Source organism: Pinus tabuliformis, chromosome 3_1, assembly GCF_031772625.1.
Source record: "Pinus tabuliformis cultivar Carrire ecotype Pingquan chromosome 3_1, CPIR1, whole genome shotgun sequence".
Taxonomy (NCBI): domain Eukaryota; kingdom Viridiplantae; phylum Streptophyta; class Pinopsida; order Pinales; family Pinaceae; genus Pinus; species Pinus tabuliformis.
In genome coordinates, this window is record NC_142301.1 from 628,591,272 (window position 1) to 628,612,713 (window position 21,442).

At 35.8% G+C, this 21,442-nt stretch overlaps 2 protein-coding genes across 2 annotated transcripts; both read right to left on the reverse strand.

Annotated features, from left to right (window-relative positions):
• Positions 1 to 7,134: 7,134 nt before the first annotated feature.
• On the reverse strand, positions 7,135 to 10,026 carry LOC149188617 (putative disease resistance protein At1g61300). The gene has a single exon (XM_089410018.1). It carries the CDS (start codon positions 10,024 to 10,026, stop codon positions 7,135 to 7,137), a length of 2,892 nt encoding a protein of 963 aa, XP_089266144.1.
• Positions 10,027 to 14,815: 4,789 nt separating this feature from the next.
• Positions 14,816 to 15,529, reverse strand: LOC149188618 (uncharacterized). Its single transcript, XM_089410019.1, has one exon. The coding sequence runs from the start codon at positions 15,527 to 15,529 to the stop codon at positions 14,816 to 14,818; it is 714 nt and encodes a 237-aa protein (XP_089266145.1).
• Positions 15,530 to 21,442: the final 5,913 nt, after the last annotated feature.

Below are 21,442 nucleotides of genomic sequence, written 5' to 3' on the forward strand. Positions count from 1 at the left end.
TTAATACATTTTTCTCTTAAAATATATCATCCTTCGTCTGTTTCCACTATGAATTTTCGGGCCCATAACCATTTGGAAAAAATATATATGGTGCATAAGAGGACATTAAGACCTACAATCTAATTAAAAAAGGAAATGTTTGATAATGGTAAGAAGCTTTTAGGTTGCACTCATGCAATGTCATGTAATTTTAAGGATATAATGATTTCATTAAAAAAAAGAATACAAATTTTGGAAAAATAGTTGTGCACAAGAGCAACACATTCTCTACAACTCCACAAGGTTTTGTAGCAAGATTCCATCATTTAGATACTCAAAGACCACATTAACAGAAAAATATGCATTATATTTTTCATGAAAAATAACATATAAATTTTAGGAAAGCTCAAAATTCACATAGGTAAACACAATTTCCATATACAAAAATTATATATTTAGAAGACCAACTCATTTTCTTGCATTTCAACTTTAAACCATTTTCAAATTCTTTGCACAAGTACCTCTAATTATCCTTCCAAGTTAACATATATTTGTTTTCCCAGGTTTGCATTGCCATTAGTGCATCATGAGAGACCAACATTAGCTTGCACTAACTCTTAGGTTAAATTTTATAATGCATTGAGATATATTTTCTATATGTTGGTGATAAATTTATTATATCGAAATATTTATAAGATAATTTATTTAAAGTTTGGGATAATTAGAGTAATGATGATTTTAATGATATGACATTGATGAAAATGAATATGATAGCATCAAGGTGATCTTCCCACTTTCTGTGATCTTCTCACTTTCTATGTGTGAGTTTGTTATTTTATTTACATTAAAGGGAATGATTTATTATCCTTTTTTGTTTACTAACATGTTAGTGACTTGTGAGATTAACCAGTGGGTTAAGAAACCATAACCGGGGGGATTAGTAGTCTATGAAACCATAATTAAGGGGAATATAAGTTGTTGAAATCACTCGAGGATAACACCAAGCTTGGGCTATACCAACCCTTAACGTGGTTAAATATTTTTGGACCTGTTTCCTTTAACTATTATGAGTTTCAAACCTTGGACACCTTACATAATGAAACCCTTGAAATCCAATAGTGCTAGAAAGAATTGACTTCTTATTTAAAGAAGAAAATGGGAGTGGGTTTTGATCCATTTATGTGTGCATTGATTATGAAACCAATAATATCATCTTTATAGGTGCAACCACATGTTTGAACACTATCTTAAGGTCTACCATTAGCTTCCTTGTTAAGCAACCCTGATATGAATTTAACGTTTCCCAATGGTGAAAACTTCCTTACTTTTCACCACTGGATCCAACCTTTTTGTAGAGGAATGATTTATTATCTTTTTTTTTCTAAAGTTCACTTGCTCATTACTTGAATAAGGCATTACAAAGAAGGTTTCCTTGTGTTACCGTTTTTCTTGAAGGGAAACTAAACCAGTAGCACAAGTTCAAAATATTGAGGTTGCATCAACCCTATTTAACCAAGTCATCTAATAGAGTGACGACTTTCCACAAGTTTCCAAAAGATAAAGAGAGATGACAGATAAGAACGTTTTGCATTTTGAAGAAAGCTTTTGGGTAAAAAAACATACTCATAATTTTTAAATTAGACATTCCCATAGCACAATTAAGTTTTAAGGTTCTTCAAGAAGAGGACCTAGCCAAGGGTGCATAACATACCTGGCCCTATGCATTAAGAATGACTAGTAAGGAGTAGCCCAAGCATGAGAAATTGAATGTGAGCCACAAGCATCAGTTGTTGAATCCGATCGTCTTGAGCATGAGCCATACGACCAACCCAAGCATGAGAAACACAACCAACCTAAGCACAAACAATGAAGCCATTGTCGAAAACATGAACCTCGGGATTGAACACCACAAGCCATGAACTACCTCCAATAGAGCTCGGATCCACTAAAGGTCACCAGCATGAGTCCATGAGCCACCATCTTGCCTAGTGAGACTCTAAATTCCCTTCCATAGACTCTAAATTGCCACCCCTACTTGTGCTTATCCAATTTGGTTGAGGCCCGTTCTGAATTGCCACAATCTCAAGATTTGGGACTGCCTCATAATTCTTATTAGTAAATCTCGCGCTAGAGCCATAAACCATAACATGGGTAAGAAAAGGATCCGTTAAAGAAATCTATGAATTAAAAATTTGCATGAGAGGTAGTTTGACAAAAAACATTATCGATATGCAACAAGCCAACCACCTTAAGTCCCAGAGAAGTTAGGTGAACGCTGGCGAAGAGAAAGGACCCAGTGAAAAATTCAACGCAATCCCAATACTCTAGGCTTGAGATGACCAGTAAATACCCATTGAAGGGCCGACTCAGGGGTGCATGTAACCCATAAAAACATCTTGCATTTCTATTTGATGACTATATATCCATAGACTGAAAATATTGATATTGCCATTTTCCATATACAGAGGCATATCCAAGGGAGAGCACCACCTTTGCATGAGGTTGGTAGTGCCCTTTACACGAGGTTGGCCACTACCAACCACATGAGGATGGATTTAAAATCATAATTTCCTGCCATCATTAATCTGTAAGGTGCATCGTACAACCTCCTTCGAACTGTAAATGTCCATAGCAACTGAGAATTTAACCACATGTGCATCAGCGTTGATGAGAACATTTGGGAGGCCAGGAAGCCTATGATCATGGATTTGGCTATCATTGTTATGACACATGAGTGTCAGGATCATCACTCGTTATGGGGGAGAGGAATCTTTATTATCATAAAATAACAATAATCAAATTGATTTTTAAGTTGTGAATAAAAGTGATGAAAAAATAGGGGTTTCACTCAGTAAAGTTGTGTCATAGAACATTTGTTCATGGGATATTAAGAAATAACCCTAATTTTAGTAGATATTGAAAAATTCCCCTAAAATTCCTTTTGTTGACCCCCCTTTCCAATACATACTTACAATTTTTAAAATCAGTACTTTTAATAGATATCCTAGGTATCCATTTTTTTGGTGGCATTTTTATTAATCCTTTTTATTTCTACACCTGGTATGGAAACATGATGGAATTGTGTTATGCCTACAAATCACAAAATTATCCAAAAACAAGTAACAAGTGCACCAACATCTCAACACAAGGATATGTCATTGCAATAATATAGCATTGAGTTCATGCTTGGTGTTATACTACTTTCACCACTATCTTTAGTCTAATACATGTTCATAGTCTAATACATGGTCATGCATTTGTTGAGGAAGGAGGGTAATTTAACTACAAAAAATCAGATTAGATAATTCTTATAAAAAAACTTTTTTTGCATCTTTACATGAAAAATCACATCAAATCATACCACATAGATGTCTTTAACTTCTTGTAAAAGAACCTTGTAGTTGAATTTTATAAAATGCACCATGAACATGAAGTTATTCCTTATGAATAGATTTATTCAAATTTTATTTACAAAGTACCCAAAAGAAAGACAAGTAATTGTAGCAACCAAAAGTATGTTGGGTTCATGCATGAAATAATACAAAAAAATAAGGAGTGGAGGAGATCCTTGTTTATAAGGATATATCATATAACCAATAAGGGAAAAAAATTAGGATCCACCCAACCTCATATGTGTAGAGAATGGAAAATGAAGAAGAGTATTATCTTCGTAAGTTATTCACATTTTTTGAAAAAATAATCAAATGATAAAACATTTTCAACAAACTCTACTTGATAAGTTGAGACCATTGGTTCTGGGTGAAGAGAATTTCCCCCAAAATAATAACACCAACATAGGTCTAAGAGAACAAGGAAGGTGTTGTATCTAAGTCTCCTTTTTCCTGACACATTGCTGTCTAAGTGTTTCCATTTTCACGTAGAAAAATCGCCTTTAAATTCTCAACATTAATGGGAAAACAACAGGGGCTCCTTAAATTCTGTAGCTCTCGATCCCTGGAAGCTCCACATCAAAGCTCTATTTGTTGTTTTCTAGCATTTATCTATCCAACATATCAACAGATTTCAAAACACTTAAGCCGATCGCCTATCTAAAATGGGTTGCAGTCTCTGTTACCGTCCATGATGTGTGGATGATTGGATCAACAATAAATATTTTTTTGTTTTCTCTGCTTTTAGATGGCAATGGAGAATTTTTTTCTCAGATACATGTACTTTCATACACAATAGAAAGTGGTTTTTCTTTGGAAAAAAATTATCATCATAAGACATAACGTAACGTAATTCCAAGCAATTTTCTCTGACACATATCTAGTGTGGGTCTCAATACCAATCTACCACATCGCAAACACATGATCATATACTCTACACATATCATCCATTACCATTTCATCCCCCTACTTGCTTGATGTTTAACACAAAGAGTGTTTAACACAGAGTGAGGGCAAAATGGTCAAACCACCGATGGGATAATGAGATGTGTTTTGCCCCAATTTCCGAAGGCTTAAAACCACCTGGGGCTACGCATGAAACCACTAATGGTTATACCCACACCATGACTAAGTATGATTTAATGACGCAGGTATTGTTCAATTAAATCCTTCCACAGTGCATGCTTTCTAACTTTAATGCCTTAATTAGTATGATTTAAATGATTTAATGGTGCAGGTATTGTTCAATTAAATTCTTCCACAGTTCATGCTTTCTAATTTTAATGCCTTAATTAAAGCAGATTGGATAAATTATTTTGTTCATTAATAAAAATATAATGAGATAATAATCCCACCCTTTACATTATGTTAAATCATCTAAATATATAAATATTACAAAATACTAATTCAAATTCATGTTTTCACCCATATATGTTACAATTCATAATAGTATAATTATGTATATTAAACAAGTTATAATAGTAATAGTATAATTATGTGTATTAAACAAGTTGTAATTTCATGAAGTAGCTCCTTAAAAATGACGTTACCGTAAATTCCAACGAGTGTCTTGTTCAACAATAAGGTTTTATTCCCCCTCATGTAATCTCCCTAATAACATCTAAAGTGAAGTCTGTGTGCCAATTTGGTTTAAAGTCTTTTTGTCCATGTTTTAAATTTAAATTTTGATTTTGTATATAATGAATTTAAGTCGATTATAATTTTGGATCTACAGAATCTAATAAGATTAATTTATTATTTTTACTTAAAAAAAATTGCACCTCAAAAAAATTAATCCCTTTTAATATTTGATAGGTCACAATTTAAGATAGATCTAGGTTATATATATATAGTATTGGCAAAAGATCCCAAAAAAATCAACAATAAATTTACTATTTTACCTCAATTCATTTTAATTACTTTATTTATTTATTTTTATATAATTTGATCCATTCAAAATATTTAGATAACATAACATCACTGGATAAGATTTTACAACATCTATTCCATAGTGGGTTGGAGAGCACCTTCGGGCACGATAGTCCAACACATTTTTAAATAGTATTATAAATTTTTAAATGATTGTAAATAAAAAGTGTTTTAGTGTAGAAATGATTTTAGGAGAAAATTGTTCGATGAAGAGTTAAAACATTCCACATGATGAACACTTCAATTCATCACTAGGAACAAGAAACTATATTTTTTTAATATTATATTAAAAAAATTATATATAATATAATTTGGATGGAAAAATGAAAAACACTTGTAATATGCACTATTGTTGATTAGTACCTACTTTTTATGTAAAAATTAATTGATAGCTAATTTAAATTATTTTAAATGTTTAGAATTAAAAACCTCCAAAACCTCTATAGCTACTTTCAATTAATTTAAATGTTTATAGAGTTAAAAACCTCCAAAACCATGTATATATAAAATACGTTTCATAGAAATAATAAACACTAATTTAAAATAGCCTTACATATAATATCATATTTATATCGCTTAAAATTAAATTATAATTATTATTATATTAAAATTTGTATTAAAAATTAAAAATATATACATTGTGAAATGCAATATTAATATTTTTCATATAAAAAATATAGTAAATAAATAAATCAAACATTGTCTAAATAAATAAATTATAAATAAAGTATATTTAAAAAGAAATCTAACTAGTTTATGCAAATAAATTAATTTAAATAAATATTGTAAGTAAAAAATATGTTTTTATTTATTTTATAATAAATTGATTATCTAATTATTAATTTAAAAAGTTAAAAACCGTTAAATTAAAAAAATATAATATATGAATGATTATATTTATTGTTTTGTACATTTTATTAGTAAAACTATATAGTACAAATATTAAAAAAATAAGATGTAAAAATAAATTACTAACCATAAATATTAAGATTTGATAGGTGTATTCTTTATTAAATGTTATGACACTTGGTTGCATATAGAAATTTTTTGATTTTTTAATTTTTTAAATATTTGTTTTCCTACAATTCAATTTTAAATACTATGAAATTAGTCATTTCATGTAAATGAACAAATTAAATTCAAATTAAATTCAAAAAATTGCATCATAATAAGCTATTTGTTAGTTTACCAAGAATTATGAATTAGTTTACCCAGAATTAATTCCTATCCGCCTTTATCAAAATATAGAAAATATTTTCTTTACATTTAAAAATTCGTGGAAATAATATAATTTGCTATCATGCGTTCAAATGGAAAGAATAATCCGTTTGTTAGCTTACCGTGTGTAATCAATATCGACTCAATTATACATTATTTTGACTTTTCTTAAAAGATCAAATATGTTAAAAACATCATTGACACTTTGTGCTATTTCCAGAGATACACTGTCCTGAGGAGTTTGAAACTTGACATGCAATTTATCTTCAAATTTAAAATAATAATACAAAATATTATAAATAATTTTCAAGGTTAATGATAATATTACAACATTTATAATTAATATATTTATTATAATAAATATTGAATTTTATAAAAAAAATAATAAATGAAATAAATCTTAATAACATTTCTTTTTTGCAATTATTTTATTTCAAAATACTATTATTAAACACTACAAACAAAAAAGCATTTGCAATTATTTTACTTTAAATACTATTATTAAACACTAAAAACAAAAAGCACCAGAGACAGAATATTGGGCTATGCTTTTTGAATATAACAACTTGAATTATCACAAATATTTTTAATTTCTTGAATTTTGAAAAATATACATCTCTTAGTGGATCAGACTTCTCAACAGAACGAAAAGTTCATTGGACCAGTATTCCCCATAAAGCCAACCCTCTATCTTCTCATGTACTTGTAAATATTTTTTTATAATTTCTTTCGTATCTGTGGTAGACATTGTCACCACTTCTATCTGTTTAAATTTTTCTAAATTTTGGAACATTATTAAACAGCCATATATTCTTATCTTTCTGAGACTTTTTAGTGTGAGATAATTTTCTGGTAATATTTTCAATGTCTTGCATTCTACAATTGACAATATTTGAAGGGAAGGCATTGTCTCTGCTTTTACAAGGGGCAACTCCTCTAACTTATCTAACCAAGCTAGTGAAAATATCTCTAACTTTGGAAATGCCTCAATTTCGCCGAATCCTTCGGGAAACTTCGCTAGATTAAAGCATTTACTTATCTCCAATTGCTTTAGATTTTTTAGTTCATTCAGACTTGGAAGCTCTTCTAACATTTCACACCCGACCAATGCCAAATGACTCAAATTTTGAAACTCACCAAACTTGAAGTCCATTTTAACCAAATGAGGGCACTGTAGCCGAAGTTCCCTCAACTTTGGCATGTTTATCATGTCACGCGGTAGACTTGCCATCCTTGTGAGTGTCAATTCCATTGACTCCATTTCTGTCATGTTCCCCAATGTCCCATCATGGATTGTTTCTCCATTGTTTTGCATGATTAAGATTTTGAGCTTTCTTAGACTGCGCAAATTGTTAATGGAAGCCAATTTTTTGGATGCGCCTTTTGTAAATAGGCTGGAACATCGATGGATGTTCAAATACTGCAAAGAGGTAAGCGAAGAAATTTTATAAGGCAGACTTTGCAAGAATTCACAGGAGCCAAGGTTTAGGTACCTCAAGGATGTCAGCTTATGAAGGTCAGCTGGTAATTCTGTAATTCTAGACCGATCAAGATCCAGGATTTCCAGGCATGGAAGATTGGTGAGAGATGTGGGTAACTTTTTGATGGGCAGAGCCACTAACCTGAGGCATACGAGCTGTTTCAAACACCCCACGCTCTCTGGCAATGACTGGATGGACGTATCACTCAAATCAAGAATCTTCAGAGAGGTCATCCTTCTGATCAGCTTTCTTGGAAATTCTCTAAAATCTGTGTTTCGAGCCATCAACAAGGAGCGGATTTCTTGAACTCTCATTGACCTCGGAAGCGAGCTCAAATTATTGTCGGTCAAGGAAATCCGAGTGCGTCCCGAGCACTCGTTTTCTATCAAAGCTGTCAAACCCCTGCCTGCACGGAAGTAGCAATTTTCTTCCACCTCTGCAATTTGAATTGCCAGATCTCGCACGACGTCATGCATCCGGAAGCAGACAACGCGCCCATCGGCATCTCTCATGGTGGGTTCGATTAGACAACGATCCGCTAAAATGTTGACATAAATTTTTACAATCTCGAATGGGTCGTCATAGCCTAGCTGATCTGGCAACTTCTTCCTTGCGAGGAGCCCTTCCCCTATCCAGAAGTGCACCACCTCCCTTGTGTCCAGAACAATTTGGTCTTCTAAGAATGCACCCAAATATAAAAAACACAATTGCAGATTGACATCAAAGCAAGTACCTAGTGCGTCGTAGCTCAATCTCAGATGATCATAGAGACATGATTGATGATCTTGGCTGTGGACATTTGGCAGCCTCCGAACTGCCGATTCCCATTCATTTGAATGAACAATTCCTGCCATTGCCCTGCCTACAACTTTTAATGCTAGGGGAAGCCCATCACATCTGGCACACAAAAGTTTGGCCGTTTTCTCATCTATGTTTGCTGGCAGACATCCATTATTGTACAGAAAAGCATGATTTGCAAACAACTGCCAACTCTTATCTTCTGTCAAATCCTTCATGGTCATTATGGAAGTCTCTGCAACTCCCATTTCTAACAATGCTCTACGATTTCTTGAACTCACAATAATTTTTGACATGGAGTGTTCCTTTAGCGGCAGCAAAGCCAACTCCTCCAGCAATTTAGCACCCTCTTCCCATACATCATCTAGAAATAAGGCAAACCTCTTACTTTTTAGTCTATCACTCAACCATATTTTTAATTCATCTTGGCTTCCAGTAGTTACAGGCAGATCTGCCTTTGTGTGCATGGTTATTTGTGAACAAAGTTCATTCCTGAGAGTTGTAAAGGATGGAGTTCGTGAAACAGTGAGCCATAGCAATAAATGATCAGCAAACAAATTCCTTACCAGTTGACTGTTGAAAACTCTCTTGAGGAGTAGAGTTTTGCCTGATCCACCCTTACCAACCACTCCAATTCGAAGGAAACATTCTTTCTCTGTATCCATCACAAATTTCTCGAGCTTTCCATAAGCCTCTTCTTGTCCCACTATAAGGGATTCGTCAATAAAGAAGCCTGTGGCTGGAACTTGCAAGGAGGTAGTTCCAGAAGAATCCCGGAGGCTCTGTCTCTGCATGCACTGCTCGAGTAGGAGCTCCTCAGTTTGGGCCAACTGAATCAAAGGAAGCAATTGCAAATGCTTGTGGATACCTGAAATCAAATGAGTGATCTTTCTGCTCGTTTGATAACGAGAAATAACACCACGCCTTGGTAGTGTGCACTGGTGCACCACTTGAGATGCTTGTTGTAGAGACCCGTCCAACTTTCTAAGCCATTCGCTAACTGCCGCAGCCTTATTATCTCTCTGAAAGGTAGAAATTCCCTTTTTCATGTTTAATTCCAAGCGGTATCGTTGGATTTGTGCGAGAATAGGCTGGATGCTAATTACCAGATCCTTAAGAGATGCGAGCTCTTTGTTGCAGCGAAGGGCAATGTTGACGTGGTAAAGAATTTGGCGAATAGCGATGTCGATGCCCACGCCGATAAATCCGGGGAGGAAACCAGGATCACCCATGGTGTGATTTTCTTAGTAACACCGTTCCTGACTAGTAGCAGAGCAATAAATGCAATCCTTAAAAAATAGTAATAGCAGAAATGAAACAACATTAATAGCAGAAAGTAAGCCTGTGATGGGTGAGAAAAGAATAGAGGTAAGGTAGGTCTGGGGAAGCTCTTTTGGATCATGACAGGGTGCTTGATTAGTAGGATGGCAGTTTTTTGTCGGTAGTTTTTATTTCTAACCTTATTGAAACATAAATGCGGTCTGACATGCTAGGGGAATAACAGTTGTCTTGCATTTATATTTCTTTCAAAGTTGACTGGGGCATTTTTAGCAATAAAGTAACTGCTATTCCCCTTGCATGTTAGACTCATTTATGTTTCAATAGGGTTGGAAATAGGAACTGCCGTCTTTTGTCTGCTTGAGTAGGAACTGCCGTCTTTTGTCTGCTTGAGCAGATTTTTGTAAATTTTGTTTTATGATACCAATATAATTTGCTGATTTACCCAAAAAAAAAAAAAATATATAAAACAAAGTTTGTTGAGCAACAAAATATTTAATGTATATGTTAAAAGATATTTAACTTTGACTTAAAACATTTTAAAATTTATTATCTCAATCTATCCATAGATATTTTATTATTATAAATATGGATAAATATACATTTTTAAATTTACTATCTCTATCTATATATAAATACTTCAATATTATAAAATAGATATGGATAAGTTTATCAAGCTTACGCAAAGTCATTTCGAAATTTCAAGGTATTTTCCACAGGATGTGGAATAAGAACCCTGAACATCCCGCTTATTCCATTTCCAAGGTATTTTCCAATTGATTTGGATAATGATGAAGTAGGTGCACACAATCCATGTCCACGCAATTATCCAATCGGTTTGGATAATGATGAAGGACATGTTTTTGTCTTCTAATGACCTACTTGCCCATTTCACTTTCAAGTGTTCGTTTTTCTATTCCGCACATCATGTTTAACGAAGGCGTGCTTCTCTTTCTATTCCATACGTCACATTTAATGTCCAGTCTCCACTGTCGGTCTTCAGTTTGAAAAGAGATCCCATTGATTTTCTTATTAATTATTTTTTAATATTATAATTATAATCTTAATTTTAATGGTTAGTTTCGTGGAAATAGGAAAAATTGTTGAATAAATGCAATGATAATGGAATTAAAAAATATAGTTTAATTTATAGATAAAATGTTTTTTTTCATGATATTTTTTCCTATTAATTTTAATTGATTTTTGGAATAATTTTTTAAAAATTTAAGTTGTTTAATCTAAAGAATTTAAATGCTTTGGGGGATTTTGAGCTCTTCAATTTATTTAGTCAGATTTTTGTGAAATTTTTTTTCCTCAAATTAAACTATATCTAAAAGAAAGATGCTAAAATTAGTTTGGAGAAATTTATTTCCTTATATGTTAAAAACATTTTTATATAACCAAATTTTATTCACGTAGGTTAATATACATAATATAATTACAAATTAAAATCTTAAAATTATTGATATAAAAAAATTTGAAAATAAAAATTTATATAATAATCTCCATGACATTGATGACGACTAATGTCTATTGAAATCATAATTAGTTTTTGAGACCTTAAAAATGTAAATATTATTTAGGTTTTTTAGTCATTTTTATGTTGGGAAATCAATAACATAAACATTCCAAGATTATTATAGTATTTTTTTTCCCTTGAAAAAAGTCATAATTTCTATTGATATATAAGAAATTACATTTTGTAGATGCTAGTGCATATGCATATGGAGGCAGAGTTGCCTATCGAGTTCAAAAATAGACCAAAAAAGATCAGTTGTATCTCCACGCAGGGAGTCTTGTTGCCAGCTATACTGTGCCTGTGCCTGTGCCTGCTCTCTAACAGAGAGAGAACTAAATCAAAATTGAATTCTGTCTCTTCTCAGAGAGAGAATCTAAGTATCAAAAATGGAACTGTATGTCCAGAGTAGTTCATGTAGTACAAAAAGTTATAAATAACATGATATATACAAGTTAAACAAAAAATTTATAGGGCTTATAGCCCATTTTCTCTGTGTTCCACAAAAGGTTTGTGATAATGCTGGTGGAAAGTCCCATCTATCTCTTCCTGTATCAGCTAGTCATCGGTCTATCTAAGTGCTGCCTCTTTGGAAAGCTGGTCTACCCCCAAATTTCGCTCCCTGAAAATGTGGCGACAGGCAAAAGAGTCAAAAGAAGATATCAATCTTTGTGCCTCTTCTAATATATGCCTCAGTGAAAACGCATTGCAGTGAGATGCATTATTTAACCAATTACAAACAATTTTGGAATCACCAAACAGTTGTAGATGTCTACAATGCTTTTCCAATGCAAAATGAATGAGATGTTTAGCAGTGCAGAGTTCAGCATAATTGTTTGTTCCCCTGCCTAATCTCATTTGAATCTTGAAGCAATGTGTTTCATTTAGGTAGAGTATGGCACCGCCACCACATCCTGCCTCCTGTGCAGAACCATCAAAATATGCCCACGGTTTTGATTTGTCTATGATTTCTAGATTAATGATATGGGGAGGGGTATTGGAGTCCTCCTCGGGAAGAAGATCATAATCTGCAATAGTATGGAGTAGGATGGCAGGCCAATGGGGTATCTTGTGGTTGAAAATAGTTTGGTTTCTTGCAATCCATAATGACCAGCAAACAAGGAGAGGCATGTTCCTGGATTTTCCATTTTGGTTTTCACACCATGTACACCAGGCGTCCATAATGTCATGTCCATGCCAGTTTTTTAAGCTTGGATAGTGAGTAATAATGGAGTTCCAATGTTCCTTGGAGGTGGGGCAATTAAGGAAGAGATGTTCAGTACTCTCTTCATCATTGTGGCATAGATGACACCAGAAAGGGCCATGAAAAGAACTTTTCATCAAATTTAACCCTGTTAGAATCTTGTCGAACAAAATGTTCCACATCAGTAAGCGGGTTCGAGGGGCCGCCTTAAGCTTCCAGAGTAATCTCCAAGTCGGGTTTATGTTCTGGGGTTTGTAAGGTTCCATTAATCTAATATAACCCTCCTTGGGAGAGTATGTACCGTGTTTGGCAAAGGCCCATATAATCTCATCCGATCCTTCAGATAGTCGAATGTGTGCCTGGGTAAGAGCTTCCGTGTAGTCCTGCCAATCTTGTCGCCACTGAATAGGAATGTCCAAATCAAGAGCCGATTTCCAGGCCTGCTGTAGAAAGGAGGAGTTGTTGTTGTCACCGATGTGTCTGATGTGTGTAATATCCCTACTATGTAAGTGCCTTATCAAATCTGCCGGTAGCTTGTGTGCATTACCACAACCAACCCATGGGTTCGTGCCAATACGGACAACATTACCCTCCTTTATTCTCCACGTTATGCCTTCTCGTATGAGTGGTAATGCATTTATAACTGCCTTCCATATATTGGAGATGTTATTGTTTATTCTGTGCTGCTGTCTGAATTAGTCCATCAGGTTCATAGCCCAGATATATTTCACTTGCGCTACCTGGGACCAGAGGTTGTTTGTAGTGATAAGATGCCAGTCGAGCTTTGCCACCAGAGCTTTGGAGAATAAATATAGCCTTTTGATGTCCCATCCTCCCCATATCTTGGGCTTTGCTATCGTCTCCCATTTGACCCAAGCAAATAACCTACCCGGTTGATTTCCTTTCCATAAGAATCTACAACATATGCTTTGCAATCTGTTCAGTATACCCCTCGATATCCAGGATAGGGTCATCCAAAATACAAGAGTAGCTTCAATCACAGCTTTTATAAGGACTAATATTCTTGCACGAGATAGGTATTTATGGTACCAAACCTGAAGTCGCTTTTCCACTTTTTCAATGAGCCAAGTCCAGTCCACGATCTTGTATCCATGAGGCTTAAGCCCGAAGCCCAAATATTTTAGACCATCTTCTAGATTCTGTGATGTAAAGGGAAGTGCTGTGTGGTGAATACTATCTCGTGTTGTGAGCAACCAAAAGTAGTAATCATAGACTTAATGTCATTTATAATCATCCCAGTTGCCTACTGAAATAGATTGAAGATATTCTGGAGGACCGAGGTATCTCCAATACTACCATTTAAAAAAATGAGAATGTCATTAACAAATAAAAGGTGGGTGAGAGTACAGTTCTCAGTGATCTTGATTCCAGCCAATTGATTGCTATTGCGAGATGATATGATGACCCTACTTAATCCTTCCATGATAAGTAAGAAAAGTAAGGGGGAGAGTGGACATCCTTGCCTGAGGCCCCTCTCCGAGAGGAAAAAAGATGTGGCTTCCCCATTTAATAAAACACTATAAGATACATCTTTAATGCAACACATAATCCATTTAATATATGCATAAGGAAAGCCAAGGTGAGTCAGCAATAATCTAATGTAGAGCCAATTTGTTCTATCAAAGGCCTTAGAGAGGTCCACCTTCAAAATCATGCCTTTTTGCTTCCTCATCTGCATTGAGTGGAGGAGTTCCTGGGCTGTGGCAATGGCCTCATGTATCTGTCTGTGCTGAAGGAAAGCAAACTGTTCAGAGGATATGTGTCTAGAAAGGATAGGCTTCAGATGGTTTGCAATGATCTTTGCAATGATCTTGTACAAATAGTTGCAAAGGGAAATGGGTCTAAAATCATTGAAAGAGGAAGGATTGTCTGATTTCGGGATAAGGGCGATGAAGGTGGATTTGATGGCCGAAGATATTCTTCCTCTCCTTCTGCAATCCTCCACAATCTTGAGCAAGTCGTCCCCCAGGATTTCAAAAAAAGCTATGTAGAACTCAATAGTCTATCCATTCGGGCCTGGACTCTTGTCTTTTTTAAACCATTTTATGGTTGCCTCAAGCTCTTCCTTCGTCACTTCCATCATCAGGTCCTTCGTATCCTCTTGTTCTACAAATCTAGGAAAATGTTCTGCAACCCGCATGATTTCCATAATATTTACAGCTCTAGGTGCCTTGTATATGCTTTTGAAATGCTCAGTGGCTAAGCTAGCCAGATCCCGCTGTGATGATACAGATTGTCCCTGATCATTACGGAGTTCCCAAATAGTATTAATGGCTTTCCTACCATTGGCAAATTTGTGGAAGAACTTGGTATTGTCATCACCTTCAGTGAGCCAGATAGCCCTGCTCCTGAGTCTCCAGCTCTCCTCCCTTTCCTTCAGAATTTGGGATCGCTTCGAGATGAGGGAGGTATAGTGTTCTTTGCTTTCTTGTGTTAAGAAAGTGCCATTTGAAATGTCCTCATGTGTGGCAATGGCCAACTCTGCCTCCTGCAGGGTGTTGTCATCATTCTTCCATTTCTGGTGTGCCCAGCTTTTGGAGATCCCTTTCAATTCTTTCAATTTTCTGATGAAACCCTCAGTATGATCCTCTTGTTCCGGTATAGGGTTGGACTGCCAGAATTCAGTGACTAATTGAATGTAAGAAGGGTCCTTGAGCCAAGAGGCATTGAATTTGAAAGGGCTTTTTATTCTCTGGTTTATGTCTGCCAGCTCCATGTAAATTGGCTGATGGTCAGAAATACCTCCAGTACCAACCCACTATCAGATGCGAGGATGAGTGCTTAAGAAAGCTTCTTTAATGAGAAATCTGTCTAGTCTCCTTGCCAGGTTGTGGTCTCCACTGCGATTGTTTGTCCAAGTATACTGTATCCTGGCACATGGGATGTCCACCCACTGATGCTCCTCTAGTAAAGTAGATATAGAGTTAGATAGTCCATCTACTTGGGTCGAGTGGCCCCAAGATTCACTAAAACCCAATGAGAAATTTAAATCCCCTCCAAGTATAATGTTGTCTGCCTGCAGGAATTCTGAGTCAAGGAGGGTTCTCTAGAAATTTTCCCTATCCATACATGGACCATATACATTCACAATACGAACTTTAGACTCTAATGTAGGGGCATATATATCCACACCTATATATCCCCTACCTCCCCAAATATTCCTGAGATCCATAGATTTGTTACATAAACCAATAGCGATACCCCCAGATCTCCCAGACGTGTCCAGGGCATGGAAAGTCCAATTCGGAAACCATGAATTAAGTGTAGGAATAAGAGCTTCAGCCAAACAAAGGGTTTCTTGTAAGAAAATAATGTCCACTAGATTTGAAGTAAGCAATCTTCTGAGAGCTAGTTTTTTAGGAGGGCTAGCAATCCCTCTGCAATTGAAGGATAGAAACTTCATGGAGGGTGAGGGAGAGGGCCATTCCTTGCTCTAAGGGCCCTATCAATGGTTTGTTGTCACCCAAGGGCAACCTCTTCACCCGCAGTGTGTCTGGCTCTAGTGAGATGAGATGGGCGACCCCTGGTGGGCTTATGGGAGGCCGGGGTAACCTCTAGGTCCAAACCAATCGCATCACATCCTCTATCCTTCGATCTGGAACGAAGAGAGTAACGAGGGGATACAGAGGGGGAGGGGATGGGAATCGAAGGGAGGGAGGATGATGAAAGAGATGGGATGCTGGGGGCAATGATGGGAGGGGGAAGGGGAAGAGTGCAGTGAAGAGAGGAGGGAGGAGCACGACCCTGAGTTCCTAATAAAGCTGAGGAGACCGGAGATGGTAATGTAGGAGAGGATACAATATTGAGTGAATGGGATGCATAAGCTTTAGATATACCAGATACAGGAGAAAAGAGTGAGGAGGATGTAGATAACATACCCGATTGTGAGTTGTCCTCCTTTGCTGGACTGGTACTCACTGGTGGAGGAGGCGATGGAGGGTTTGTGTCTTTGTGACCCATTTCAGTGCCCACTTCATCAGGTTCTCCTCAGGTGTCTTTTTCCTCCTTGTCAATCTTCTCTAGTTCCATATCCTTGTCAGGCAGAGTAGGGTTCCCTCTGGGCTGCTCCATCTCCATGTTCTGATCAATACCCTTGTTCTTGTGATTGAGGGGGCAATCCTTGAATAAATGCCCCACTTTGTGGCATCTACGACATCGATATGGAATGCCTTCATAGTCAATTATCTGCTTGCGGGAGGTGTCCCTCCACTGTATGGTGATATGCTCCTGCAAGCCACCCCGAGTATCCAGATTGATAAGGATCCTAGCATATGCCATCATGCCCGTGTATTGATATGATTTGTCATATTCCATGTAGGAGCCGATAGTGTTACCAATCCACCTGAAGATGTCCTCAGACCAATATTGCAGAGGGAGACCCGAGAGCCGAATCCACACTGGTCTGATACCAATTTGCTCAGTCTCTGGATCAAATAGAGGCGTCCAGCACTTCAAGAGAATCGGGGCATGTTCAAAATGCCAGTAGGAGGACAAAACCTAGTTGGTATGATCGGTGCGGGAAAATCTCAGTGCGAACCATCCCCTCACGAAAGTCTGCACGAAGGGGATGTCCACCAGATGGTGTCCCCAAACCTTTGATGCGCAGGTTTTCAAACGAGCAGTCGTGTAGTTTCGTCCTCTAATGCGCCCTGCCAAGACTCTATCAGCGAAATCCATAGTCTCTCCCCACTGAATGTCCTCTTCCAAACTGAGAAAGATATCGTCTGCCTTGGACTTGTAGCACTTGTACTTCTTCTTAGACACCTGATGATGTGCTTGGTGTTGTACCTGACTCGGAAAAGGGCCCAAGGCTACAGGGGTAGGGTTAGGGTTTCCGGTGGTAGTAGAAAAAGAACCAGCGAGCGGCGGAACGGCGGTAAAATTGCCAGAAGGTGGAGCAGTTGAAGCTTGGAGGGGAAAGCCGGCAAATCTGGCAGACACGGGTGGTGGGACAACCTATCGGGGCGGCACTACAGAAATAGGGAGATCCAAACTACGGTTAGGGTTTAGATAATCAGTAATGAAACTGAGGGTAGCCAGGGAATGTGGAGGAGTAGAGAGCGACGACCATGTGGGCAGGTCATTCGGGAGAATAACAGACTGAGACCATGATGGTTCCACATAAGAGTATGAAGGATAATTTCCGGAGAAGCCATAGCTATACATACCTATAGATGCGGAATACATGGAACGCTAAATGGAAACCCCCTCCAATGGATCTTCAGAGTAATCAACGACATCGAGGTCTTCCATGTTAATAGCTACACCTTGAAACGAAGGACACCTCGAGAATGATGGAAAACAGAGAGTAAAACCAACCCTGGTAATGGATTGCCAGGGACAATGATAAAACAGATGGATGACAGATAACAGCCGGGTAAAAAACGCTAACAACATATAATAAAATAAACCCCCTAAAGCCCCGATAGGTCGTAATCAGGTTCAAACGGTGAGCAGGTAGAAAAGAAAGACAAGTTACAATGCACGGCCCGAACCGTCAATAGGGTTACCGGAGCCTTTCCATGGGTTATCTGCAGTAACTTGCAGTACCCAAAAACCTCAACTGAAACCCTCGTGAACGACTAACCGCAGAGTCTCCATCCCCAAGTGCATCCATTTTTTTCTTGCTTAGTTTATTTTGCTGCAATTTGATTATCATTTTGAGTAGAAAAAAAAAGGAATCGTTGTTTGTTACCAATGGCTTGCAGGGTTTGCACACTCATCCTACATTCCCCCTATCATCATCAACCCCTTTATTGTCACCCCACCCCAAGATTATTATAGTATGATATATATATATATATATATATATATATATATATATATATATATATATATATATATATATATATATATATATATATATATATATATATATTATTTATCTATTTATTTTTTATTTTTATTTTTATTATTTATTTATTTTTATTTTTATTTTATTTTGTTTATTTATTTATTTTTTTATGTTAGGAAAATATTAGTTTTGCAAGATTACTATAGTTTTGAAGATTTACGAGGATAAGAAGAAATATTGTAAAAAATATTTTGAAATTGAGTTCTAATTTAGGTGTATGAATGCCATTTTAAGAGAGTGTCTCTCATTTTCAAGTTTCTTAGATTCTCAAAAATGGTAGATTCTTGCATCCCATATTGTTTTGAGAATTGTCCATTGCTCAATTTCATTATGTAGCTAGTTTGAGTTGGTTCTTATTTTAACAATATTCAATTTTTTCTTTGTGCGAGTTAAAACTTAAAGATACTTTTGATCTTTTAGATTAGGTTTGACCACCTCCTTGCGGTATCTTAGCGTCCTTTTATTTTCTAACACTTTATTGGACATGAAATTCTCTTCAACTTTAAATGTAATAATATTTTTAATATTATGGCTCTCCTATGACATCTAAATGTATTCCCTAATGATTTAGCCAATACTTGACATCTTGAAGTCATCCTTACTTGAGTAGCTACCAGTTATTGCTAGAGTTGGAAGAAATTTTAGAGAGTCTCTTGTTATCGATGTGGTTTGAATAACCATGGCTATGGACTCAATAGGAGAGAGAGAGTCACTTTATGAGGAGGAGAAGATACACTACTCCACCAAGGGCAGTTTTAAGACATTTTTTTAAGACAAAAGAAATATTTTGTCTTAAAATGTCACTTTTTATTTTAGTTATTTTACATTAAAATTTAATATCAATTCAATTGTTTTAAATATTAAATTTAAGACAAAAACAATTTGAGACAAAAATATTTTAAGACAAAATTTTATATTTAAGACAAAAACAGTTTAAGACAAAAATATTTTAAGAAAAAACTTTATATTTAAGACAAAAACAATTTGAGACAAAAACAATTTAAGAGAAAATTATTTTAAGAAAAAAACTTTATATTTAAGACAAAAACAATTTGAGACAAAAATGTTTTAAGACAAAACTTTATATTTGAGACCATGGCCACATAAGACGAAACCCATTTAAGACAATTAACAATTAAGACAAAAACATATTAATTTAAGACAATATTATCTAACAACTGCAAAATTGACTCTGACAGTGTGCCCTAAGTCCGCTAGCTTGCAGGCTACTATTGTCTCGTGCATATATTGAGGTTGTTATTTCACTTACCATTCATGTTATCTTATATAAAGACAACGATTTGTTGGGATCTTCGTTTTGTGTGGGTAGCCGACTTTGAAGAATGCGACAACTATTTGTGGACATTAATTCCACTTATGTCCCTTCGATATCTGCTAATATGATTAGAGACAACTTGTCTCTCGTTGCATTTGGCCGGTGAGTCACTTTGGTGCTTACTATTGCAGAGTAGTTGATAAAATAACTAAACATTAGACTACTTCTATTGGTTATGTGATTAAGTCTCGAATTTAATTTTCCTTAATATGCATCCCCTCAGACTTTGGATCTAGCTCAGGGTAATCCACTGCAAGAAATATTGCAATGTGGTTGGCTTACAATTGGGTGGAAAATTGAAGTCCTTCCTTCATTTTTCAGTCATCATTAAACACACAGATAAGTGTACATTTCTTATGTGTATTGCCTTACGGAGTGTGATGAATTTTTTTAAATTGTGAATGTTGCAAGATATTGTGTGTTTGTCAATGTAAAATAATGTCTGAGTTTTGACGCTCACTGTATCTTCATGATTAGAACGGTGTCATGTATGCACATGAATTTTAAAGTGTGCCTAGAATATGCTATTCATTATTATGTGTGTGGTGAATGTGCAATTATGTGTTCATATTTAGTCAGTTGATTTCCAAACTTATGGGTATACTTAGTTTAACCAAACCCTACACTAGTTATTCTATCAAAACTGAGAATTTATGTATCAGGAATTGGGCCATGAGTCTCCTTGAAACTACAGGAGGGTGGGCACACAAAAGTTGGAGCTTTGCTTTATGAACCTAGCCTAGGTTTCTTTTAGTGCATTTACATTATGTTTTCTAGGTCGAGAGGAAGTGGGAGAACATGAATTTTTTGACATGCTAGCAGGTCCAACACCTAGTGGGCGCTAGTGAAACCACACCCTAGTGGAACCATGTTGTCTGTATAGACACCAACCATAATCTATCGACCCCAATGATCAAATATGAGGTAAGGGCAGGGTCTATACACTTGGCCAAATGTTGTTTTATTTTTGGTGAGAAGCCTAAAGGCCAAGAGTGCGGTCCAGGTAGAATTGGGAGTGTTGGGAACATTTTCAATCATGCATCGCTAAGATATTTGTGCCCTATGACACCCTAAGATTGAAGAAATTAATATAAATCTGCTACTACTGATGTATTTGAACTGAAAACAAGAGATTACAAATTTCCTCTACTATTGTATGAAATGGAAATCACAATTTAGAAACACATACAATGACATGCAACCATCGAAACAACATATGAACATAATTATGTATAGGGAAACCCAACAGGAAAAAGCCTTTCCACTGCATTTCATTAATCATATGAGAAAGAGAAACTATTATAATGTCTTGCGTCAATCCTGAAGCACACCCTGCATTATAAAATTGTTCTCCTACTGATTATCCTACTCTGGCCAACACTTAGTCAATTCAAGGCCCCACCTTTCTCCTATTTCCTTGCACAATTCTTGAGGAAATT

What these genes read in the sequence shown, in the direction of transcription:
- LOC149188617 (XM_089410018.1), bottom strand. Translation starts at nt 10,026, where the DNA reads ATGGGTGATCCTGGTTTCCTCCCCGGATTTATCGGCGTGGGCATCGAC.
- LOC149188618 (XM_089410019.1), bottom strand. Translation starts at nt 15,529, where the DNA reads ATGGAGCTGGCAGACATAAACCAGAGAATAAAAAGCCCTTTCAAATTC.